Genomic DNA, 26,724 nt, shown 5'->3' on the forward strand with positions numbered 1-26,724 from the left:
TTTTATTACATTCTTCACAGAGAAAAGGATTTAGTTCCCCACATTTCCCTTCCAGTGATATTTGAGCTGCTGAAGATTCATATGAAGCAATTATTAAAAACAATAACAAATCCTTAGTGAGCTAGGTTACCAGCTGCTTCCTTTCAACTTGTATTGCAAAAATGCCTGTTTTTTCACACACGTTCAACAGAGGTATTTGCTGAAGATATTTTAGGTATTGCTGAGCTCGACATCTTTCTTTCTGAGGCCTTTTCCTCCTCTTCCCTACCCCAACGTGCTATAAAAACTCCATGGATCACCTGTATCACAACTGTTTTTCTGCATATAAAAGCCAGGGACTGCATTTGAGGGTAGCAGGCAGGGCAATTACCCAGGACCCCACATCACATGGGCCCCCCTGAAGCTACACCTGCGGTGGGCAATAATTTTTGATGGGGGGCCACTCCGAGATTTTGGTAAGTGGTTGAGGGCCACACTTTCCTATGGAGGAGGTGTGGAGGTTGTGTGCAGAAGGGAGCTCTGGGTAGGAGATTGGGGTGCATCAGAGGATGTGAGGTTAGACAGGGAGTTTGGGTGAAATAGGAGGTTCACCCAAGGCAGAGGGTACGGGACCAGTGTCCAGGAGGAGGTATGGGTGCTGGCCTCGGGGATGGTCATAGGAGGGGGCGCAGGGTCAAAGAGGGAGCTGTGAATTGGGGAAGGAAGGTGCAGAGGGTTTGAGTGGTGACCTTGGGCAGGAAGTTGGGGTACAGAAGGGGGTCGGGTGCCAGAGGCAGGCTCTAACTGAGAGGTGCTTAGGAAAGCTCCCTGCCTCCTGCAGCCCCAGGCCACTCAAAGCAGCTAGCTGCTCCATGTGCCTCTCTGCGCTGCATGCCTTGCTTAGGGCAGCAGGGTTCGTGCGCTGTCCCTGGCTGCAGCACACTCATTGCCATTCCTACTGGCTGAAAACCAAGCAATGAGAGCTGTGATGATTGTGCTGGGGGTGTGGGCAGCAGGTGAAGTCTTTCCCTCCTCCTCCCCTCCCTCCACACCCACCCACCCACCCACCCAACATGCACTCACATCGCAGACGGGCAAATGGAGCAGCTAGCCACTTTGAGTGGCCTGGAGCTGAGGCAGACAGGAAGCTCGCCTGAGGGTCCCATCAGGGTGGGCCATGGGTTGGATCCGGCCTGCCCCTGGGCTACACTTCTCAGACTTTGACTTCAGCCTCAGGTGGCAGCACTCAGTGCCTGAGCTTCAGCCCAATGAAGTGGAGCTTTGGCTTTCTGCCCTGGGCCCCAGAAAATCTAATGCTGACTTGCTTGGCAGCCCCTGAAACCTGCTTGTGGCCCCCTCCCCAAGAGGCCTGAAACCTCTGCTTGAGAACCACGGGTATAAGCATTGAGGAACCTAAATCCTATTGACTGTCAAAATATGGACCAAAATCACTTGCATCTACCAAAACAGGGTTTGTGAGAACAAATTTACAACCTATGTAAAAATATGACCCTTATCATGCAAATCCTCCTGCGATGACACAGGTATGGGACTTAACTTCTCTTGGGGAAAAAAAATGAATGGTGTTTAAGCAGGTTGAGAGTGTAGAAAATTATAACATTAAGTTAAGATGAAAAATAAACCCTTGCCCATAGGTTGTAAGACAAGATGCTAACTGTAAAAAAACTGTTAGTTTTTGAAGAACACTCAGATATAGGATAAACTATGACTACAATAAATAACATGAGATAAAAAGACAGGAGTAAATTATGGGGTAGTGTTTACAAAAGGAATAGTTCTGCTAAGGTGTAATTTCAGTGAAACATGCCTAAGGTATCTTGCTCACATAAGACTAGAATTACTGAAAAAATGGGTTCCAAAAGTCAAAGCCTTGTTCACATAAATAGTTCCAGTGAAGTCAATAGGACATCTCACATAAGAAAAATGAGCAGGATCCGACCCACTGCCATTGAAAAGACTCATTCTTTCTGACCAAAGATATGGGACAATTAAACATAGCCAAGAGCTGATAAAGAGCAGAGTAAGAGTAATAGCAAATATCTCCTAATACTCTGTAGGCTCCTTATTTAGGAACGATTGTTTTATATTGACAATGAGCCATGCCACGTCATAACACTTTAACGTAGTCTTAAAACAAGCCAACAGGAATTTGCATATGCAACAAGGATATGAATGCAGACATTCTTTTGAGAGAGCTGTTGCAAGCTGTTTGCACAGTTATGTATGTTGAATACACACATACATATTTTACATGCAGAGCTTCAGTGCCTATCTTTTATTGGACCAACTTTAGTCTTAAACAGAGATCTTTTTCAGTGTGTAAGGATGTTCAGTGTAGATTATTACACATAGGCTACATCTAGATTGCATCCCTTTTTCGTAAAAGGGATGCAAATTAGATGTATCGCAATTGCTAATGAAGCGGGGATTTAAATCTCCCCCACTTCATTAGCATAAAAATGGCTGCTGCTTTTTTTTGGCACGGAGCTTTGCTGGAAAAAAGCGCCAGTCTAGATGTGGATCTTTCAGAAAATAAAGCCTTTTCCGAAAGATCCCTTATCCCTCTTAAAATAAAATAAGGGATAAGGGATCTTTCAGAAAAGGCTTTATTTTCCGAAAGATCCGCGTCTAGACTGGCGCTTTTTACCGGCAAAGCTCCGTGCCAAAAAGAAGGGGCAGCCATTTTTATGCTAATGAAGCGGGGGAGATTTAAATCCCCCTTTCATTAGCAATTGCGATACGTCTAATTTGCATCCCTTTTACGAAAAAGGGATGCAATCTAGACGTAGCCATAGGGTGGGAACAATTAATAACACTTCATGAAAATCTCTTGTCCTTGCTGCATTGCTAATGAAACAACCCATTTTTGATCAAATGTATTGGGTCAAAAATTCTGTATAAATAAATCTGTTTAAACACATCAAAATAAACCTAAAATGAAAGAATGTTCTTGGAAGTTACACTGTAGTAAAGGAGACAAAAATAAGAAGAAAAATGGAAACTGAAAAACTGTAATTAATAATAATTGCAAGAATCCTTTCTGAAGCAGCAATGATTTTTCCACAGCATGTTAGCTTGTATTGTGTCAGAGCTGGAGAGACAATGTGGGGTTTATTTAAGGTATACCTACATGGCTGTTGTTAAATATTATTTCTTAAATGCTGTAGTAATGAATAGCAGAAAAGCTTTCCTAATTGTAGTAAAGTATTTTTGGAATTTGCCCCATCAGTTGGTAATATTTCACTAATTAAAGCAACTCTTTGTTTAAACCAGGCTGACAAGAATTCATCTGGAGGATTGGCTGTTGGACAAGCCGAGGTATGTTCATTCTTCAGTAAATCGACCCATTTTATGAAATGACCTTTCTGAAGTAATGCTTTTAACTTAGAAGAAAGTAATCACATCTGTGAATTCCTTATGGTTTCTGACTGCTGTGGGTTGCAGACTAAAATGCTTCACTCTCTTTTACTGCCGCTGAGTCTTGTGTGTAATGAAAATGAACCAAATAAAAGAAATATGTTATAGGCACGAGTATCTTTATGACTGGGAGGCACGTTGAGTGATTGGATAGTAAAATGCATGGATTGTAAATGTTTGAAGATGGAATGTTTGCAGATTGCATGGGCAGGGCACGTATTGGTTTCCTACTGAGACCCAGAGCCAGCTTAAGCTCTTTGTAGGCTCTAGGCACTCTCATAATTGTAGGCCCTTAAATTAGACTATATAGAAATATATGAGGAAGAAATACCCTATCATTTATACACCTAATATCACTCACTTTAATTTTCGCTCTTGAAAGTGGTGCACCATAATAACTGCCACCTTGCTGTATACTACAGTTATACTTAGGATTCACCTGATAGTTAATCAGCTGATAAGAAGAAAAGTAAGTCAGTGTTGCTGGTGCTATGACTGTAAAATCCACAGAGAAATGTATTGCACCATAGAGCTGATAACTTTGGAACATTCTATCTCTAGATTGGTCAGCCTCATGCACCATCAGTGCAAACAAAAAACCTAGATATAAATATATATTTTAAACAGCTTGTAGGTATGGAAGAGAAAAAATTTAAAACAAGGGATAATTAACAAGGAACAATACTTAAGATGTTTATTTAATATCAGGAAAAAAGAAAATTAACACTATCCTAGGATAACATGTATTTTATCATTCTGTCTAACAACTCAAGCTAGTAAACACACCAAAATGCATATTATCCACACAGCTCCACTTTAAGATGCTAAAGCAATCTGTGAGTCAACTGGAAACAGTCATGCTCTCCTTGCAAATATTAATACAATATTTACTTACACTGGAAAGGAGAGAAAAAAAGGCACACAGTCAGGCTTATACAGTTTCTCTGGGATGTCAAGTTTTAATTTGATTAATAGTGCACAAACATAAAACAGTAAAATAAGTAATAATGCAACACAGAAAGCAAATAAAGTCACACATGTGAAAATAGGAAGGGAAGTAAAACATGGGGTAGTTGGTGATGAGTATTTTAAATGAATGTTTAGGATTGCTATTCAAGTGAAACAGAGATCTGTAAACACAGCTAAAAGTTACCCTTGTTTGAAACTTTCCAGTTGTGTGTGTGACCAACTCAAAGGCTACGTCTACACTGGCCCCTCTTCCGGAAGGGGCATGTAAATTTCACTAGTCGTCGTAGGGAAATCCGCGGGGGATTTAAATATCCCCCGCGGCATTTAAATAAAAATGTCCGCCGCTTTTTTCCGGCTTTTAAAAAAGCCGGAAAAGAGCGTCTAGACTGGCCCCGATCCTCCGGAAAAAGTGCCCTTTTCCGGAGGCTCTTATTCTTACTTTGAAGTAAGAATAAGAGCCTCCGGAAAAGGGCACTTTTTCCGGAGGATCGGGGCCAGTCTAGACGCTCTTTTCCAAATATTACCAATACTTTGAAGTAAGAATAAGAGCCTCCGGAAAAGGGCACTTTTTCCGGAGGATCGGGGCCAGTCTAGACGCTCTTTTCCGGCTTTTTTAAAAGCCGGAAAAAAGCGGCGGACATTTTTATTTAAATGCCGCGGGGGATATTTAAATCCCCCGCGGATTTCCCTACGACGACTGCTGAAATTTACATGCCCCTTCCGGAAAAGGGGCCAGTGTAGACGTAGCCAAAGAGTAGAAGATCCAGAGCTGCACTTTAACACATGGCTTCAGTGTTTATAGACAGATCCATTTTCTAAAGAGCTTGCAAATACAGTCTTCATCTGACAACACACGTAGCATCACACCTAATACGCCCATTGACTCATAAGAGCTAGAACTATACCATATAGAAAAGATCTGGCCTTAATGTCCCTCCCCAAACAAATTCTAAAACGTAATGGAAATCACTTGTCTGGAATCCAACTGAATCCAACTGAAAGGCCAAAAAACAAACAAACAAACAAACAAACAAACAAAACCAAACAGAAAACAGCTTCCGTGACAAAGTTCTTCAGTTTTAACAATTTGTCATGTATTATTTAGTAACACAGGATATTTAAGAAAAAAAAAAGATCAGAGTCTTCATATATTGACAACACTCCAAAAAAATCTCTTGAAAGAATCCTTTTCTTTTCGGACCTTAAGCCACTACCACCTATATACACTTTTTTTGAAATGTAATCATGCAAATGTCATAAGCAAGACCTAGCCACACAAATCTTATCTACAAAAGCAACCTAATTTCTTGGCAAGAGAAAAACAGCAATCCACGTGAAAAACTTAAAAAACAACAAATAGTATAGTTGCACCTTAAAGACTAACAAAACATGTAGTTGACATCATGAGCTTTCGTGGGCACAAACCCACTTCTTCAGCTGACAGGAGTATTAGAAATCCAGATCCAAGAATAAATAAGGAGGGAGTGGGGAGGAAAAAAGAGAGACAGTGAGTAGATAGTTCAAATAGTTGCAAGAGGCTGATAAGAGCAGTTAGTACCTTCATTGTTAGGTAGTTTGGTTAAGTTTTTAGGATGTGGAAGATAGTGTGTGAGCTACCGACATCCCGGTTCATTGCATTTACATAAGATTTAAACTTGTGAATGAAGTTAAGTTTCAACCCTTGGGTTGTGGAATTGGCCTGAAACAAAATGGCGACTTGGAGATCCATTAATGAGTGTCCAGGCAGATAAAAGTGTTCCCCAATAGGTTTTTGTGTATTGCCTTTTCAGATATCTCATTTGTGTCCATTAACTCTCTCCCGTAGAGACTGACCAGTTTGGCCAATATACAGGACAGAGGGGCATTGCTGGCATTTGATGGCATAGATCACATTGGTGGATGTGCCTCTGAAATGAGCCTCTGAAAATACAAGTGAAGTCAGATCCCGCATTAAGATCTGCTAATGCAGAATCTCTCCACCTTCTTTATTTGTCTGCGCTGCATCTGTCTCCCTCTAAACAAGCTAATTTTTAGCTCAGGCTAATTGCCTCCTGTTAAACTCAACATGGCCAAAAGCCAGCTCTCTATCTTTCCCTCCTGATATAATGTAAAAAATATTTTAGTCTAATACTGCTGAGAAGTCACTATTTTGTGTTTGCTATACAAGTCTAACAGTGGGTGCTACATTATTCTTTCCCCACATTATATTTTCCTGGCATACTTAAGATCTTGTAATTATATAACTAATCAGTTGGTAATTAATACCAACTCTTCTCACTCCAGCCTCAACAAGAAAAGGGAAGATATATTTGACTAAACTTCCTCTGATGCATTAATGAGACAATGAAGTTTCCACAGCAGCATCCCCATCATCCACATAATCACATGCCCCTATACCCCAGAATATCAGGGCACCTCCCCCCCCCCCATGCAGCCTGCTTCCCCACCCCTCCCCAGCCTGGGAGAGTCCTATGTCTCTTCCTTGCACCAGCAGTTGCAGCTCAGACTGGAGTGAGTCAGGGCACCCAACGAACTCCCCCTACCTCACCACACAGATGCCAGCACCCACCCATGCTCTTTTCCCCCCACCTACCTACCCCACGCAATCTGCTCACCCTCTCCTCCCCTCCCAGGCCAGCAGGCTGGAGAGTGCTGGGTTTCTCGCATGAAACTGCAGCCAAACCCAGCTACTGTAATCCCAAATAGCAGACAAGTTTTTCAAATGCCAATATTGCTTTCAAAATGTATCTCACCATTTTGGGAACAAACTGTGAAGAGGAGCACTCTCTTTCAAAGTTAAAACATATAAAGAACTGTCTTCAGTCTACCATAGGACAGAAATTATCATCTTCCCTTGTTCTACTTTCAACTGAGAGTGAGCTTTTGAGGAAAGTGAGAAAAAGAGTCGCATAATAAATATTTAATTGTATGTTATACCCGAAGAAAGTTTGTTGACTAAAGATTAATACATCTGCATATAACTGATCTTCAACATTTGCACATGTATTCTAATAAAAAATGCAAATTAAGTGTGATTTAGCAGTTTTCTTTTTTTTTTTTGAGTCAATTATGAATTTTTCTTAGGCCCTAAATTTTTCATAGATCCTAGGCACTGTACCTACTGTGCCTAATGATTAATCTGGCCCTGCTGAGAGGAAATGAATATGCTCACTTGGGACGTTTGCTTCCTAGGGGACCATGTACCCTATGGCTGCTATTTGGTGAACCCCTATTCCAAACTAGCTCCATGCTGGAGAACTGTGCATTTGTTCTGAGGGGGGGGGAACAACATTCATTTGCAGAAATAGTTTGGTGCAATGTAAATAAAATTAAAAATTGTAGAAGCTTTGTATTCCAGATGAATGATAATATACAGAATTGAACAGTGTTATATATTAATTGCTATTTTCTAAACTTTAGACTTAAAAATGCCTGTGCATCATGTCAATGGTATGTATGCATTACCATATATACCATTGACACAATCGGTATATTGGCTGGATTTAGTTGTTTATTTATTTCCTGGGTTCCTGCTTGTGAAGAAGCCCAGTTTGCAAGATCAAGGAAAGAATAAAACTGCTGACTGATTTCTCAGTTCTGTCCAAAATACTTTGTATATATTCCTGCCAGGGCATATCATTGACTCAGTGTTTCTCTTGACAGCTTATTAGGCCATGACTTAGTAGCTATCTTTTGTAACCTTTTTTTTTCATTACAGACACAGGGTGGTGCAGGTCAAGACTTAGGAAGGCAATTTTTTGTTGTTGCTAATAATAGCATTTTAACACTTACAAATCAGTTTCCATCTCTTGAATATTAAAAACAAAAACAAAAAAACTATCAGCTAATTAATCCTCATCAGCTTTATGAGATGGGGGACTTAATTGATCACACTTCAAAAGTTCATTCTCATTTTAGAAATATTACCGATTTGAGCGATATGCCCTACATTTAATGAAGAATGCTGCTAGAGCCAGTTATACCTCTGAAACTGAAATGAATTTTAGAATGCACCCATTCTAACCACAATAGACCAAAGTATTGCCAACTCTCATAATTTTATTGTGAATCTCACATTGTCCTTTTTTTTTTTTTTTTTTTTTTTTAATAAGGTTCTAGCTTTCAGGGTTGCAGAGGCAATCATGACTCCTAAAGATTCAAAACCCAGAATGCAAATAAAAATAACCCAAAATGCAGCATTCTTTAAAATCTCTTTTTTTTTAAGCCAGTTATATTATTGTGGGGTAGAGGGGGACAGCTGATTTCATCCTGGCATCCAAATATACAAGCCTGAAGTCAGATTTTTTTTTCTCCAGATATCTTATGGATCAAAAGTTACCTCTCCAGTTACCTTGATACTTGTCAGGGCTAAGGTCTGGACTGTGTAAAACATTAGATTAAACCAGGCATTTAATCACCAAATAAACTGATTTGCAGCAACTTGGTAACAAGTGTTTTGGGTGTCTTTGAATCAGAGAGGAGGCAATGTGTTCTGGGACATCTTTGAATTAAGAGATCCACAGAGCATATGGAAATCAAATAGTTGCTGATCCACACCCAGAGGAAGAATTGCAGAGCTGAGACCCTTTATTTTCATAATGTGACCTTATCAAAAGTAGTTGGCTTTGAGTGGGGAGAACAAGCAACTGTCTATGGAGGATGTCAGCAGGCAGCATGAAAATGTTGGGTTATCAAGAGATTTGGGGGATTGAAAAAAGATGGAATTAGGGACATGTGATAGAATGCTGCATCAGGAGAAGGAGCTGGAAGTCCGGGGAATGGAAGGATGAGGTGAGGAGCAAGCAGAAGGATCTAGTGGGGCTGGGAAGGAGGAAGATAAGTGGAAGAGGGAAAAGCAAAGAGCCTTTGAACTTTTATAGTCTCTTTGGTCCCACGGAATTTCAGCACGGTAACTCATCACTTACCATTGTTTCAGTTAACATTGATTCATTGTTATAGTACTATTAAAGCACATGATCATTTAAAGTTGTACTGTGATATAGGTCGATTGATTGCCTGCTCTGTCTACTACTTGCAGGATTTTCTAGAAAAGCAGTCTGTCCGGGGGCTTGGAACCAGGGTGGGTCAGCAGCCCCTCATCAGCTTGTTTGTTTGTTTGCTAGTCCTTCAGAGTCAACCTGTGATCTAAAAGGCAGGATCAGAAGGTTTCCAGATAAAACCCTCAGAGGTTTTCTTTCTGACTTGCACATCACCAGCAAGCTGGATAGATCTGAGGGATATGATAAGTATAGTTAGAATGCAAGTAAGCTACATCACTCTGTAATCAGAGCTAAACATGTTGCATTAGAAAATGTGCAGCAAATGTTGATCTGTATCTTCAGTAGGATGTTAAAAAGTTGGTATTTGGGTGAACGTGAGATTTTCAGTGGTTACCTGGTTACCCGCATCCACAGTGCAAGGCAATAGCTGGCGTGCTGGGAGCTGGATTTTAAGTTGGCTCCCAGCACTCACTGGCTCTCTCCTGCCATCCTGATCCTGGGGAGCTGGCTGCCACCCATGCGCTGCCGCCTCTGGCACAGAGGCAGCAGTACAGGGTGGCAGCCAGTTCCCTGGGGGCCGTGCGTGCCCGGAGCTGCCTTTTAAGCTAGCTCCTGGCTTGCACCAACTGCCGCCCCGTGTTGCTGCCTCTGCTTTTAAGTCAGTTCCCGGTGTGCACCGGTTCCCACCTGCAGCCCTGCTCCCAAGAAGCTGGCTGCCACCCCCACATTGCTGCCTCTAATACTGAAGCATCAGTGAAGGGTGGAAGGTGGCTCCTCAGCAGCTGTTCCATACCCCTAATCATTTTTGTTGCCCTTTCTGAACTTTTTCCAATGCCAAGATATCTTTTTTGAGATGAGGTGATCATATCTGTATGCACTATTCAAAATGTGGAGGTACCTTGGATTTACATAGAGGCAATAAGGTATTCTCTGTTTTATTCTCTATCCCTTTTTCAGTGATTCCCAACATTCTGTTTGCTTTCTTGGCTGCTGTTGCCCATTGAGTGGATTATTTCAGAGAACTATCCACAATGACTCCAAGATCTCTCTCTCAAGTGATAACAGCTAATTTAGCCCCCATTATTTTATATGTGTAATTCGGATTGTGTTTCCATCATGCATTACTTTGCATTTATCCACATTGAATAATCACATAAAATCACATCAAATAATTCAGCCAACTTTCCCAGGTCACCAACAGGGCCAAGGTTATATAATCATTTTATAAATGTGTCCATCGTGTCTGATTTCTGTTTCCAGAAATGCATTACATGCTTAGCTTAAGCACAAAGATCACATTTAACGATCTTGCATTATCCTGGCTCATTCACAACTGGCAGGGGAGGACTCAAGTGTGTAGGCCTCAGGCTAGTAGAAGCTGTTTCTTTCCTGGATGAGTTGGAGCAGACATCCCCAATTATCAGCACTGGCTGCTACTCAGCCGGATAACAGATTGGATGTCATCTGTGAAGACAGCTGTTTTTCTGCCTTCTTTACTAGAGGAGAGGCGCTGGATGGGAGTGGCTATTAATAAGGGAGGTGGAGTCCATTATGGGAAAAGAGAAGGCTTTATCCTGCCTCCCCAATACACTTAGAGTGATTTTTATAAATTGATATAGCTAAGGGTTGAAAGGAGGCAGTTGAGTGTGATTCAGAACTGTCTGTCTCAAACAATCAAAGGGCTTTGGCTATAAAAAGTTGATGATGAATAGAGGTAAATATAACTTGATGGCTGTCCTGACACAGACATGTTGTTTGCTGTAACTCAGCATGCTTCACCAATCAATTACCTAATACTCTGGGAGTACAGGGAAAGCATCAGATCATATACTGCAGCTGAACATTATCTAATGCATTAAATTTAGTATGAGAGTTTTTTGTAGCATATAGACAGAGACTAAATTCTCCCATGACCAGCTTTGCTCAGGCTCTACTATGGTAACGTATCACTGACACAGCTTGGGCTATGCTGCTCTACCATGCGGGTGCCACTGCCTGAACAACTTTTGCTAATGCTGTCAGTGCTCAGATGGTAGGGATGCTAGACCTACTAATCTGAGAAAAGGAAGGAATGCAGAGATTAGAATAAGAGGCTTAATTTCCTGGTTGTTGCAGTGCATGGCAAGTCCATTGCCACCAAGCTAAGACCGATCTTCTGTGAATGTTTTAAAAATGGATGCAAGTTGTAGCAATTTTGTTGGACAAACAATATTTGAAACCATAAACACTTGGTTTTAATATTTTGTTTTGTTTATGGATTTCAATAGAAACATAACATGCCCTGGTGCCAGTCCTTGCTTGTTCAAAATTCCCATTGATGCCACTGGGAGTGTTTTGTATAGAATGGACTAGAGAATGTGGTCCCTGGTTAATAATAGCAAGAGAACATACAAATATGTGTGTGCAGATGCTGCCTGTTCCAATAAACATTGACACCATTTAAAAAATGTTTTGTAGTATGTGTCCTCAGGCTGGAGGGATAGCTAATCTCATAATGAGAGGGGGAAAAAAGCAATAGGTGATACATTAAAAAAAATGTTGGCAAAGCAGAATGTTACTCATCAACATGCTCTCACAGGTTCATTTTAAAAGACTACACATGAAAACCAGGAAACAAAACAAAGATAAATATTTTACCACAAGTCCTCTAATATCCAGTGAGAAGCATGTGATTGTGCTCAAGGACAGAGTTGGTACATTTGTGGATTTGGGAGTGGCACTGAAGTTAACTTCTAAGAAAGACATGATTCTCTGATTTAAATAATTTGTTTGTGGTAGTAAAAGAAATAGTCAGTTTTGTTTGACTTGATTTATCTGTAATGAGTGTGGTTTCACCTGACAGTATTAAGGGATTAGCAATGAAAACTTAGTTGCAAAATACACAATTTCTTGCTAGTGTAGTATAATATTAGAGATTTTTAAAAGCAAAGATACAGCTTCATTTTCTCAACATAGCAAAAAATGAATATAATATTTGTAATGGCCTGTTTTTTTTCCAGTCAGTCTGGAAATACACATTTAAATAGAGAATAACTTCTGAGTTCCCCAAGAATAAAATATAAATTCAGATTAAGGATGTTAAGGACTAGTTGAGTTGACTAGTCTATTCCCCCCTCTTTGCTGCCTCTATCAAATGTGTGGCATTTCAAAGTGGTAGTGCAGCATGGAGCCCGAGGTCACAGGGGGACTCTGAGTCCCCCGCTAATCCCAGGCTCCATGCGGGTGCTTCTGCTTTGAAATGCACAAGAGCCCGCACTGGGGATTCTTGTACATTTCAAAGCTGGCACACTTGCATGCAGCCCAGAGTCAGTGAGACTTCCTGTTGTCTCTGGCCTGCACAGGGAGTTCCGCATTCCTCCTTTGAAATGCACAAGAGCCCCAGTGGGGCTCTTGTGCATTTCAAAGGAGGAATGCGGAAGTGCCTATAGACTGGTCAAGTAGTCGATGGAAATTCCATCATCTAATCAACTAGTAAATTAACCAATATTTAACATCCTTAGTTCAAATGGGACTTGTTGAGTCATAGATGTTGGCAGCCCCATACCTATCTCTAGAAAGGAAGGACTTGTCTCGCTGATATAGATTATAGTTCACTGTAAAGTATGCTAAATATGAAGGAGCAAACATTTAAAATATGTTATTGTACCCTTCATATTGTAATGCAGCCCCGCCTCTGAGATTTCAGATAAAGTTGCTATTTCAGTTGGGGCCTGTCTCCACAGCAGCGTTATTTCAGAATAACTGATGTTATGACTTGGTGGCTGTTTCTGGAAGCCACCTGGATCTAGGGCATGTAGGAAACCTGTCTTAACCCCCAATCTCCGCCAACCCCACCCATGTGCCACCAACTGGATTTTTACCAACACGGTCAGTGGTGCAAATTAGAGTGCCAGAGCCCATTTTCAACTGGGCGTTTCAGTTGAAAACCAGATGCCTGGCAACACTGCATAGGCCCTGAGAATGAAGAAAATCAAGATTTTTATTTTTATTTTCTTAAGAACAAAAGTGTTCTGTATTTTTTATTGTAATGCAACTCTGCTTCCCCTCCTCTTACCCTTGTAATGCAACTCTGCTTAATGGAATTTTTTTCCTCTTTAAAAAGAGAGGGCTTTTAGAACTTAGTAAAAGACACAGATGAAGAAAAAAATGTCTTTGATCCTGTAGCATGGTGTTAACTTCCTAGAACTGCCTTTAGGGAAGGTTAGTCCTGCAGACCCAGAGGATAAAAAGCTTTTACAAGCATGTAGAAAGTATTTTGAAATGGTCCAGTTCTGTAAGGAAGATGTACTTAAAATATTTTGACAGACTGATTAGTTTTGAAATTGCCCAAAGGTTTGCAGAAGCTTTTCAGGTCATGCAGGAAGAAATATAAAAACTTTTAAGTACGGTTTGGTGATTCAAAGAATGTGTGAACAGTTCTGATGAGATTGTTAGTTAGACTCTGATTTATACTATACACTTAGGTTGACATAAAGCAGCTAATGCTAAACTAACTCTGCAAATGTCTACACTAAAAACATTCTTCTGCTGATGAAACGTGCCCGCTACACTGACTTAATAACGCTACCTCCCTGAGGCATAGAGTCAATGTTAATGTAGTTAGGTTGACACAGTGTCAGTGTACACATTGTGTTGCTTACATCAACTATTGCTGCCTCCCAGAAGTGATCCTTCAATGTCCACATTGACAGTTAAATCTGTGTAAGTGCTCCTGGTGAAGACACACATGGTTGAAACAAAGTGCAAAGCGTGGAGATTCAAAAGCGATTTAATTACTGTGGCGGCTGAATGGCAGTGTAACTTGAGTCAATATCATTTTGTATTGTAGGCATACCCTAGGAGTGTGGCATTTCCATGCAGTATATTTTTTGGCTACATATTTTGACTTAAGCCCAGAGGCTGCAAGACTAAAAATGGGAACTGCATGTGAATGTTGAAAGGAGAATCTTTATCCTTCTTATGAAGACTTTGGAGAATTTCATATCCAGTAAAATAGGTTTCAACAATTTTGTTTGGGAAATCAGATAGTAAAATGTTTCTAATTTAATGAAGTGGAACTTGGGAACTACAACCCTTAGTTGCAGGAGTAATCCCTTGGAAATCAATGGGGTATCACATGAGTAAGGTACAACATTAAGAAGGTAGCATCTGATTCAAGGCAAATTTTTCCATGATTTATGAAATTTCTCTGTGTACTTTTCATTAGTCCAAGAGCTAATGGGCACATTCATTTACAGAGAACAGAACCATAGAGCGCATGCAATTTCCTAAGCTTTTATGTTTATGCGTTTTTGATGCTTCTCCTCTGTTTCCTCCTTGGGGGGATGAGGTGAAAAGATGCTCTCAGAGCAATAAGATCCTTCACAACCTTTCCCACAAGCTTGACCCAGAAAAAATTAGTTTCATATGCAGTGAACATAGTGTGCTATGTCTGTTTAAGGAGGATGCTAGGTTAAGTATAAGACTCCAGTTGTGAAATAATTTAGCTCTGGTGCGATTGCTAAATCCTTAATCACATTTTTGGGGGCTGGAGCCTCCCATTTCTCTGTGAGTAGTTTACTAACATGCATCCTCAGCCCCCTCAGCTGTTCACTTTGTTCATTGCTCTAGCACACAGCTGCTGCTGTCTCTCCTTGTATCAGTTCTTTTTGTCTTTGTTTCTCTGTTTCTCTCTGTTCCCTCCCCCCCCCCCCCACACACACACACTCCCACACACACTGCACTGCACAGAAGATAAAATTGGGCTGGAAGGTTTCTGCAAGATTCTTTGCCCTCCCAGTCCCCCCTCCTCTTGCCATTAGCTGTTTCCATTACCAACTTCATTAAGGATTATCAGTGGTGGAGGGAGGAAATATGCATGGCTCTAAATACAGCTGGAGAAGAACATACTGTGCCTGGTCTGGTGTTTTTATGCAGCTGTGAGAGTATATCTTTGATTTTGATTTAGTTTAGTCTTATTGAGTCCATACCACCAGTGTAAAATAAAAAAAGATATCTGAGTATACTGGGAAGATAACACTTTTGAAGTAATATTTTCATAATTTCTTGATATCCTAATATCTGGATTCTTTATTGTTCAGGAATTTCTAGAAGAGATAACTAGATAACTAGAATAAATAGTGAAAAAAATCAGATTCTTCCCCGTGCTGGCTCAGAAGAAAGAATGGGATGGGAGAACACATCTTCAGTATTCAGAAGTGGGTTAAGGATTCTAGATGCAGAAGGATTATCATAAAAACAATCAAAACTCTGATCATTCAAAGTGTAATTGTATGTATTAGTGTATTTGGGCTTTCCAATGTCTGTGTCAATACTTTTTTTAGAAAAGTAAATTAAAGACGAAACTCAGTCAGCTGTAGTCAAACTCAGTCTCATTTTCCTAATATTGAAAGGACTAACTTCTATTCTGTATATGTGTGCTAATATCCCACTAACTTGAAAAAAATGTTTCAGGGGGTAGCCGTGTCACTCTGTAACCGGAAAAACTTAAAAAACAACAAATGGTCCTGCAGCACCTTAGAGACTAACAAAAAATGCAGATGGTATCATGAGCTTTTGTGAGCACAACCCATTTCAGATGAAAAAAAAATAAACAAATCCAGTTAATTAAACAAAGAAACATAAGCTTATGATGAGTCTTTATGACACATGTTGACTCTTTCAGACATTTCTTGTATATCTGATCCATTCAGAACAAATGCCAGTTTGCCAATGGGATGAAAAGGAGGTAGAGACCCCAATCCTCCAAACCCCAATCTCTGGCTGAGCCCCCTAAATGGCTGCACCCAGCCCTCATTCACTAGGTGGCAGCAAATAGTGCAAGCTTAGACTGGAGAAAAGATGGTGGTCACACAACTGGCAGTCAGAGATTTTTCCGGTATCTGAAATAATGATAACTCTCCTGGGCCTTTTTAAAGAGAAGTCTGTGTATTTTTTAGAAAATTATGATTTTTAAAATAAAAATCTGAAGGGCTGGCAAAATAAAATTGGCCTAAAATATGAGCCATCAATAGTATTTGGTATTGAGAAAGGGATAAGTCAAACATACACCAATATTCACTCTTGCTAGCATGCAGGAGAATAAATTACATCTCTCTTGGTCAGCCTAACCTGCTGTTTCCTGCGGAGTTTCTGCTCAAGTACAGAATATGGCCTCTTATAACTTGGCAAAGGGAAGTCAACTTGAATTTCCCTCAGCATGCACACAAGAGCCTTGCTGGAAGAGGCTGCCTAGGGAATGCTATGAATCAGCATGCATTTGGCTGCCCTGCTCAATCCCTCTCAGTCCCTCCCCAGCCACTTGTAAGGCTACCAGCTGGCTGGGAGATTGAATTCCTGCTTCATAGGGTTGTAGCTGAAGAAAGAGGGATTTGAGACTGGTTGAGGGTCCAGGAAGTCAGGAAGAACTTGTATTATCAGGCATGCTACTTTTAAAACTTGTTGGCTGCGTCTAGACTGGCAAGTTTTTCCGCAAAAGCAGCTGCTTTTGCGCAAAAACTTGCCAGCTGTCTACACTGGCCACTTGAATTTGCGCAAGAGCACTGACTTTGTAATGTACGAAATCAGTGCTTCTTGCACAAATACTTTCATGCTCCCTCTCGGGAAAAAGCCCTCTTGCGCAATAATACTTGCACAAGAGGGCCAGTGTAGACAGGGAAGAATTGTTTTGCGCAAAAAAGCCCCGATGGCTAAAATGGCGATCAGGGCTTTCTTGCGCAAAATCACGTCTAGACTGGCCACAGATGCTTTTGCGCAAAAGCACTTTTTGCGCAAAAGCGTCCTTTCCAATCTAGGTGCTCTTTTGCGGAAATACTTTTAACGGAAAAACTTTTGCATTAAAAGTATTTCCGCAAAATCATGCCAGTCTAGACGTAGCCGTTGTGTCCAAACTTTCTCTAATTGGAGATTAAAGGTTCTCACTCCCTTGTTAAATAAGGCTAAATGCATCATCCACATCAGCTTTCATCTCAGAAGATAAGAAGGAGATTCCCAAAGATGAGCCATTCTTTTTAGGTGAGAAATCTGAGGAATTATCTCAGATTGAGGTATCGATACAGAAAGCCTAGAAACAAATCAATACATTAAACCAGGTGGGACCAGATGGTATTCACCCAAGGATTCTTTCAGAACCCAAATATAAAACTGCAGACGTACTCACTGTGCTATGTAACCTATTTGATTAAATCAATAGGCAGCATATTTAAAAGAAAAGAAAGTATTTCTTCACACAATGCACAATCAATTTGTGGAACTCATTGCAAGGGGACATAGCAAAGGTGAAATATATAACTGGGTTAGAAAAGAAATTAGATAATTTCATGGAGCATAGGTCCATTAGAGATTATTAGCCAAGATGGTCAGGGATGCAATCCCGTGCTCTAGCTGTCCCTACATTTCTGACTACCAGATGCTGGGACTGGGTGACAGAGGATGGATCACCCTAGTAAAACTGAAAATCTCAGTGTCACTCATAATGGCGAGGCACTTCAATCAGATGGTAATGTATTTGTGAACAGGGTATTAGATTGGAAGTCAGGTGACCTGGGTTCTGTTCCTAGTTTGGCCACTAACCAACCACTGTCATTTCTACTTAGATCAGTGGTAGGCAACCTGTGAACCGTAGGCCTCATGCAGCCCCTAGCGTTCCACCAGCAGTTCACAGACTCCTGGTTTCCCCTCTCTCCCATGTGCTTCTCATGCACCAGAGCCCCACACTTCCTGCACCTCCCCTTCCCTCCCCTCCCCACTTTCAGAGGAACCACAAATCATTTGAATTGTGGTCCTTCCCTACTCCTTCCCCACCCTCCCAAAGATGAAACACTGTGAATCAGCAGTGATTTCCTGTTGGCTCACTTGGTGAAGCAGATCCAAATACAGCATGTGTCCCAGCCTAAGCCCTGGGTATCTCAATGGAGGGGTTGCAGTTAGGGATGTAAAGGACTAGTCAACTAGTCGACTATCCAATAAGCAAATCCTTATCAGATAGTTGACAGGACAGTCGACTAGTTGCAACCCGTGCCCCTTGCTGCTTCTCTAAGAGGCAGCAAGGGGGGGGAGAAGAGGAGGGTATTTAAAAGTGGCAGTGCCACTTGGAGCCCGGGGTCAGCTGCTCCATGTGGCACTGCTGCTTTCAATGATGTGGGGAGCCCAGCATCAGGCTCCTCACAGTATTTCAAAGCGGCAGCTCCTTGTAGAAACTAGGATCAGCTGGGGAGTCCCCAGCTGACCCTTGGTTCCATGCTGTGCTGATGCTTTGAAATGCTGGGTGGACTACCCAGCTGATCCCAGGCTACACCCAGCATTTAAAAGCAGCAGCATGGTACGGAGGCTAGGATCAGTTGGGGACTCCCCAGCTTACCCTGGGTTCCACGCAACGTGCAAGCTTTGAAATGTACAAGAGTCCCCAGAGGGGCTCTTGTACATTTCAAAGCAGAAGCACCTACATGGAGCCTGGGGTCAGCGGGGAACTCTGAGGGAACATGGAATAAGCACTTCCATGTTCTGCCTTTGAAATGTACAAAAGCCCCAATGGGGGCTCTTGTACATTTCAAAGTGGAAGCGCCCTCATGGAACCTGTGGTCCTTGGGACTTCCTGCTGGCCCTGGGCTCCATGTGGCATTCCTACTTTGAAATGCACAAGAGTCCCTGCTGGGGCTCTTGTACATTGCAAAGGCAGAATGCAGAAGTGCTTATTGACTAGTCAAGTAGTCAATGGAAATTCCATTGACTACTCAACCAGCAAATTAATCACTACTTAACATCAATAGTCGCCATAGCCTGGCCACAGTAGGTCTAGGTTCTGTTTGCAGCTCAGTCATTGACGTGTAGTGAGACCTTCAGCCATATCTCATCCCCATCTCAGATCACCTCGCTACTGTGATAAAGTCTCAGAGGGGTAACCATGTTAGTCTGTAACTTTAAAAACAATGAGGAGTCCCGTGGTACCTATGGGTATGTCTACACTACCCCGCTAGTTCGAACTAGCGGGGTAATGTAGGCATACCGCACTTGCAAATGAAGCCCGGGATTTGAATTTCCCGGGCTTCATTTGCATAAGCCGGGCGCTGCCATTTTTAAATCCTGGCTAGTTCGAACCCCGTGCTGCGCGGCTACACACGGCACGGAGTAGCTAGTTCGGATTAGGCTTCCTAATCCGAACTAGCTGTACTCCTCATTCCACGAGGAGTACAGCTAGTTCGGATTAGAAGTCTAATCTGAACTAGTTACTCCATGCCGCGTGTAGCCGCGCGGCACGGGGTTCGAACTAGCCGGGATTTAAAAATGGCGGCACCCCGCTTATGCAAATGAAGCCCGGGAAATTCAAATCCCGGGCTTCATTTGCAAGTGCGGTATGCCTACATTACCCTCCTAGTTCGAATTAGGAGGGTAGTGTAGACATACCCTTAGAGACTAATAATATAGATAGATAGATTGAGAGAGAGAGAGAGAGAGAGAGAGAGTACAATGAAATTTCATGGGCAAAGCCCACTTCAAGATCATCTCATCTGAAGAAGTGGGTTTTGTTTACGAAAGTTCATGATACTATTGATATTTTTGTTAAGACTCTAAGGGTACGTCTAGACTACAGGCTTTTGTCAACAGAGGCTTTTTTGATAAATACTGCCGACAAAGCTTCTGTAGACAAAGAGCATCTAGACTACATCCAGTTCTGTTGACAAAGCAAGCCACTTTGTCGACATAAGAGTGTAGACACAAAGGACGCAAAGGACAGAATCTGTCGACAAAAGGTATTATTCCTCATAGAATGAGGTTTACTGCCATCGACAAAACTGCCGAGTTCTGTTGACATTATGTCAACAGAACTCGGCGGTAGTGTAGACGCAGGTATAGTTTTGTCGACAAAAGTGAACTTTTGTCAACAAAACCCTGTATTCTAGACACACCCTAAGGTGTCACAGGACTACTCATTGTTTTTATAGCTATTGTTGTGAATTTCTTTGTGATTTATGGATATTAAGTTTTATTATTACCATCCATCTTTCCAAAGTTAATTTGTAATAGCAGGCAGCAATGATAAGTGATCATTACAATTCATATGTACTTCACTGTTGAGATATATGAATATAAACATTACAATTCATATGTACTTCACTGTTGAGATATATGTTGTATATTGGTAGCTAGGGGAATAATCAATGACACTGAGAAAGAGACTACCTTGACTTCAATATATATTAAATTATCTGGCATTCCCTGCTGATCGCTATGGGTATGTCTACACTACCACCCTACTTCGAACTAGGGTGGTTAATGTAGTCATTCGAAGTTGCAAATGAAGCCCGAGGAGTAACGGGCTAATTCGAACTACCTACTCCATGCCGCGTGTAGCCGCAGGCACGGAGTCCTCACTAATGGGGATTTAAAAATGGCGGCGCCCGGCAAGATGCAAATGAAGCCCGGGATATTTAAATCCTGGGCTTCATTTGCAACTTCGAATAACTACATTAACCACCCTAGTTCGAACTAGGGTGGTAGTGTAGACATACCCTATTATAGAAGGAACAACTTCTCTTATATAGTGAGATTTACACAAGTTTACATATTTACTCATGTATATATCTGTTCAGATATGCCTACAACCTCGTTAAGTTAAAGAAAGTCAGAGAGATCAAATACTATATATATCTTCCAGAAGTATGAGTCAGTAGCACATTGTCTAGCAGATTAATCACATTAAAATTATCATAAAAGGACTGCATGCATGTAGGCATGTTTGTTGTTTTGGAAAATGCCTTCTAGTTTACTCACTCTATTTTGTTGTGAATGGAGTATTCCTGAGTATCTTAGTATAGTCACTAAAAGTGCCAATTAATCCAGCTGCTGTTCTAAAAGCTATTTTAGATTACAAATAGATAATATTCCATTGCTTGGCCTCTATACAGAGGGCAATGTTAGACAGGTTTCTGATAATGAAACCTGACGCAAAGATGGTATGCTGATTTAGAAAGCAAAAAGTTGAAAACATTGTTTACAATTGGGGGAAACTATCTGAAAGTAGTTCAAGGCAGGGATAAAAGCAGCACTTGTGCTTTGGTTTTGGCAATGAAATTTCCTGTCATAGCTGTAGCAACTTAGAATTGCTAGCTGGATAACGCAAAAAGCACCTCAATGGGCTTTTCGTCTTCCTTGCTGTAAGTAACTGGCTGGTATATGAAACTTTATTGCACATAATTTAAATAATAGATACTGGGCTGGGGAGTAGAAAGAAAGTGTCAAAAGCAAAAATGAATAGTTCATGTCATGCAAAGTGGTAGTGGGAACATGTTCTCTTGCATTTCCCTCAGATACCTTTTTTTTTCTTAGCCATTTGATTTATTTTGTTGCTATCCCACAGAAATAGATATGTGGCTGGGCTTTGCAAAGGTTTTGTAAGCAGGGGCCCAGTCTCATCATAAAGAACTCTTTCAGTCATCACTTAATTGAACTTTTCTTTTGGGCTTCCCATCAGAAAAGGTCAAAGTAGGGCATTTCCTTAGCCCATAAAAAAATAACTTGAAAGGGGGTCTGTGCTTCTGGAGCCATAATTGCCAAGATTTTCACTCTCTCCTACCTGAAGGGTCGCTGCTGCTGCATCAGTGTGTGTATGTGTACGTGCGTGCGTGCTGCGTGGGAGCAGCAACTTGAGAAACCCCTTGCTCTTAGCTCTCTTTTTTCCTAGTATTAAAAAAAAAAAGGGAAAAAAATCCTGCATTGGATTGTGGATTTAAAACTACTCTGGAGAGTTACAAGAATGAACAGGCAGAACCCCAGGAAACTTCAGCATTGGCTGGTAAGTTCTTTAAAGAAAACAGGGACAGGGATTATATTTGCTTGACTGTAGGCAGAAAGTGAGCAAAAAGTGAGCAAAAAGTATCTTGGGTTTATATGGTTCTTTTGCTGTGCTAAGAGGTTTTTACTGTGCTTGAAATATTCAGCATAGATGTGAGTGGTTTGAAGTGCAGAAGGCTATCAGGTTATGGACCCCTGGTTTACAGTTTTCTATTAACAGGGAGCTATACACAGGATTATTTCTGGATGTAGCATTTGGATTTTTCCTTATCTCAAAAGAGGGGACGGGGTGAAGAGCTTAATGGTTTGATACAAAATATAGACCCTATAAGCAGACATGGATGCATTTTCTTTGCATCTTGCTAGGAATACAATAGAGTTATATAGCATCAGATTTATGCTATAAGGGTGCAGTGGAGAAAACTATCAGTTTAGATGTAACATATGGCCTTGTTATAATTAAACTAGGTTACTGCGTGTGAGTGTGTGTGTGTGTGTGCGCGCGCGCGTGCGCGTGCAACAAAAAATTTGAAATTTCAGACTTTTTGGATTTTGTCTTCAAGAGGATGATTATCTGCTATGAATATTTTGAGGATGGGTAATTGAATCCTTGATGCAAATATCTAAATCCCATTATACACTTCAAAAAATACATCCTATATTCCTGTTGCAGTTACATAGTGGGGACAAATGGTTAGAGATAACTGTTTGGTTCTGTTCTTTGATAGATAATGATTTGTTATTCCCTTGCTTGGTATTTGAGTGTGTCTAGGTGATGTAACTGTCCATAGATGTGTAACTGTGAGCCAAGGATGAAATACTGTGTTCGTGTTGCTATGACTCAAGTCAGATACCCTGACTGATGTGGTCCTCTCTTCACATCTTAACTGAAACTAGAGAATGTTTCTTGTACTTGCACATAGCCATAAACTACTAACATCCATTTATAATTGACATTCATATACTCCACGGCCAGAAGTGACCATTATGAACAACAAAGCATGTTCTACACTACAGGGGAAGATTGATCTAACTTATGCAATTTACTATGTGAATAGCAAAGCTGAACTTAACATACTTAGATCTGCTTACCATGGTGTCTTCACTGCACTGTGTCAACAGGAGAGCGTGTCTCATTGACTTCTCTTATGCTTCTCGAGGAGGAGGAGTGTGCAAATTGATGGGCAAGTGCTCTGCCATCGATTGAGCATGTCTTCACCTCCACTGGATGGATCCAGTGGCTTGGCAGGCTGAATTTGGCCTGCAGTCCATATTTTGACCAGGCCTACCTATATTTATCATGGTCTTGCCAGTTCTTAAAAAAAAGTGGCACATTAGTTTTTTTCTAGTTTTCTGAAATTCTTTAATTGTACAACACTTAGTGTATATCTACACTGCAGAGTTATTTCGGAATAAGCTATTTTAGAAGAGATTTTCCAGAATAGCTTATTTCAAAATAGCATGTCTACACTGCAGGGAAGCCTCAAAATTAATCCAAGGAAGGCTTCCCTCATGTAGATGTGCTATCTCGATTTAGAGCCCCAGGAGAAATAACTTAGAATGGCCCTGGTGAGGGGATATTTTGAAATAGCAGAAGTGGAACATCTACACACACCTTATTTTGAAATAGCTATTTCAGAATAGGCATTATTCTTTGTAGAATGAGATGTACAGAAATCGGACTAAGCCATTCATTATTTCAAATTTATTTCAAAATAATGGAATTCCTATGTAGATGCTCGCATAGTTATTTTGAAATAACAGCCATTATTCTGAAATAACTTTGCTGTGTAGATCACCCTTACTGAGCACCAATAGTAACAGTCCAGCAAGTTCCTTCACCATCTCTTTTTAAAGTTTTGGATGAAGGTAATTTAGACACGTAGATTTCCAAATGTCTAACTTTAATAGTTTTTGTTTAAAATCCTCCAAAGATATTAGTGAAATGTAAAGAACATTATCACTATATGATGACACTATATTAACTTCCTCGCAATACAGAACAGAAATATTTATTGAACTCTTCTTCCCTTTCTAAATTGTAATTGATAATTTTACCATTTCTATCTAGTAAAAGACCACTACTATTGTTCTTAATATGTTTTAAAAATTCCTTTGTATTGACTTTAACTCAGCAGGCCATTAATTTCTCTTATACCCTTTGTTTCCTTTGCTATTTTTCAACAGTTTCTGACTTCTTATTTATATTAATTAGTGTCAACTTCCTCTTTCTTCCTTTTCTCATATATTTTTTCATAGGCGCCTTCATTTCCCCTCTAAACTAGGTTGTTGTTTTAACCAGCCTGACCTTCCTTCTCCGTTGTAGGCTTGTGGCTTTTGGAGCATCTATATGGAATTCTTAAATTATTCCCAGTCATCATTCACATTTTTTGATTAAATTCTTCCTCCTGTGACAATTTTGTATGTCCCCTAAATCTCCTTGGATGCTGTTTGAACACTGATGTAAACTTACATCTGCTGGCATGTGGCAGACAATATAGCTGTTTGTTCTGTCACTACACAGTACAAAGGGTGAGATGTGAGATACGCCGAAGTCAGCGTAGCTGAGGATGCACTTCTGAATTTCCACATGAAGGCCCAGATTCTGCTCTCAGGTATTCCGGCACAAATCCAGAATGACTCCAGTGTGGCTCTCTTGGATTTATGGCCCAGAGTGTTTCCTTGTAGGGTTTAGAGAGAGAGCTTTTTGAAAAAGAGAAATTGCATGATGCCAGCAATCAAGACCAGTACTAATTATAGCCTGTCCCTCAGGCAGGTAATCAGTCTGTAACCTGCAGTGCTGTACACTCTTTTCCAATTTGGCTCCTAACAATTAAATGCAATTTAGATTCCAGTCCTGAGTCTAATGAAAATTGGAGTATTGCCGCTGCCTCCTGGTGTTTTCCTCTTGGCACCATCCCTATTGGAGACCTGAGACAGCTATTCCAGGTGAAAACAAAGGATGCCTGATCTAGGCTCCTTCCCATTTCACAGTGGAAGTGGTTGTACTGATAATGCACGGGCAAATATCATTACTCTATCTGCTAAGGGAAGTGTTAAATTAATTCCTTGGAGAGCCAACTGAGAGATGAAACATACTTGGTGGAGGAGATAAGGCCGTGGTATTACTATGGAGAATAATACCGAGCAAAAATTATCTTTAATCGTCCTCTGCCACAAAAACAAGTATTTGATTTTACATGACAAATAGGTTATGATTAATTGATTAGTTAGTAGATCAAGCCTAGCCATGTTAAAGACTGAATTTTGCTCTGTAAACAACACCAACATCTGCACTCCTCTGGGACAATGCAGATCACCAAGCCCACGGTAAAGCAGATGAGAGAGAAAACATATTTGGTGGAGGAGATAAGGCTGTGGAGTAAACGTCTAGGGGAGATCTGGCAAATACACAGTCTGACTGCCTTAAGAACTCTTACAAAAACTTTCTCTTCGAGAATACCTTTTAACCATAACAATGGCATTCACACACTGATGCCTTCTACCTATAAACACCGACCAACCACAAAAAAGAAAAAAAAAATCTGAAAAACCCCAAACCAATCATTCTTCCCTAACCAGAGTTTTTACCTAGAAAAGTGAAACGTTCCAGGGACTATACAAAGTTTACTATGAATTTTGTTATTGCTATGGTGATTTTATGTGGAAGTTGCTTGGACATAATGGTGATGTGCGACACTATAGAATATGATCACATCTTAAATTCAGTGGGTCCCAATGTGCCCTCACTAACCCAAGTATGAATTAAGGGGGAACTCTGTTATGTTATGCAAAAGTGGAACAGGGCACAAGTGCGCCTATGTTTTTTACATCTTTTATGTGCAGCACTACTCTGGTCATGATTTTCAGCTAAAGGTAAAGCAGCACAAAGCAAACATATACAAGATGAGTATAAAATATATCAAACATACAGTAAGTTTTGTGACTCCAACTTTTATAGGAATATACTTGGTGATCAGCCTGAATAATTTAATAAGGTGTACTAATAATGCAATGCAACTTTATTCACAAATGGCTTGTCTAGTATTAAATATTCCAGAGGAATAGAATCTTCCACCATTTCCCTAGGAAGAGTGTTCCACATCTAATACAACTCACTATTAGATCATTTTTCCTAAAGTTCTGCCTACATTTTATTTCTTCCCTGCAAATAATTTCTCCTGAATATGTATAATGACACTAGTACTTGGCACTTTTAGATCCCACAGTGCTTCACAAAGAAAGGTAAAATACCATAATGCCCATTTTACAGATGGAAAAAACAAGGTGCAGAGTCATACAATGAATAAACATTTGCAGAGCCATAAACGGAACCCAAATCTTGTCCATTATCCCATACTGTCTCTCACATTTCAAAGTTTGCATCTGTCAGGGATTTATATATTGTTCTTATAAGCTCCCAGGTATACGGACAAGTTTCCAGACAGGTACACTAGGCAACAATAGTGCACTCCAGTTGCTCAAGAGCAAACAGGCCCACTGTGTTCTAATAGCTAAGGAGAGTGATATGTGGGTGTATGAAAGGGGT

At 40.7% G+C, this 26,724-nt stretch overlaps 1 protein-coding gene across 8 annotated transcripts in view; it reads left to right on the forward strand.

Annotated features, from left to right (window-relative positions):
- Window positions 1–26,724, forward strand: part of TNS3 (tensin 3) — a 427,787-nt gene that overhangs the window by 136,827 nt on the left and 264,236 nt on the right. For all 8 annotated transcript variants that reach the window (XR_012901850.1, XM_006136339.4, XM_006136336.4 and 5 more), the window contains exon 2: window positions 3,274–3,318. Coding sequence is in view for 5 of the 8 variants with exons in the window: in XM_006136339.4 (XP_006136401.2) it covers window positions 3,274–3,318 (45 nt within the window). In the remaining 3 variants the exon portion in view is untranslated. The remainder of the gene's footprint in view (window positions 1–3,273; window positions 3,319–26,724) is intronic.

This window comes from Pelodiscus sinensis, chromosome 2, assembly GCF_049634645.1.
Source record: "Pelodiscus sinensis isolate JC-2024 chromosome 2, ASM4963464v1, whole genome shotgun sequence".
In the NCBI taxonomy this organism is placed as follows: domain Eukaryota; kingdom Metazoa; phylum Chordata; order Testudines; family Trionychidae; genus Pelodiscus; species Pelodiscus sinensis.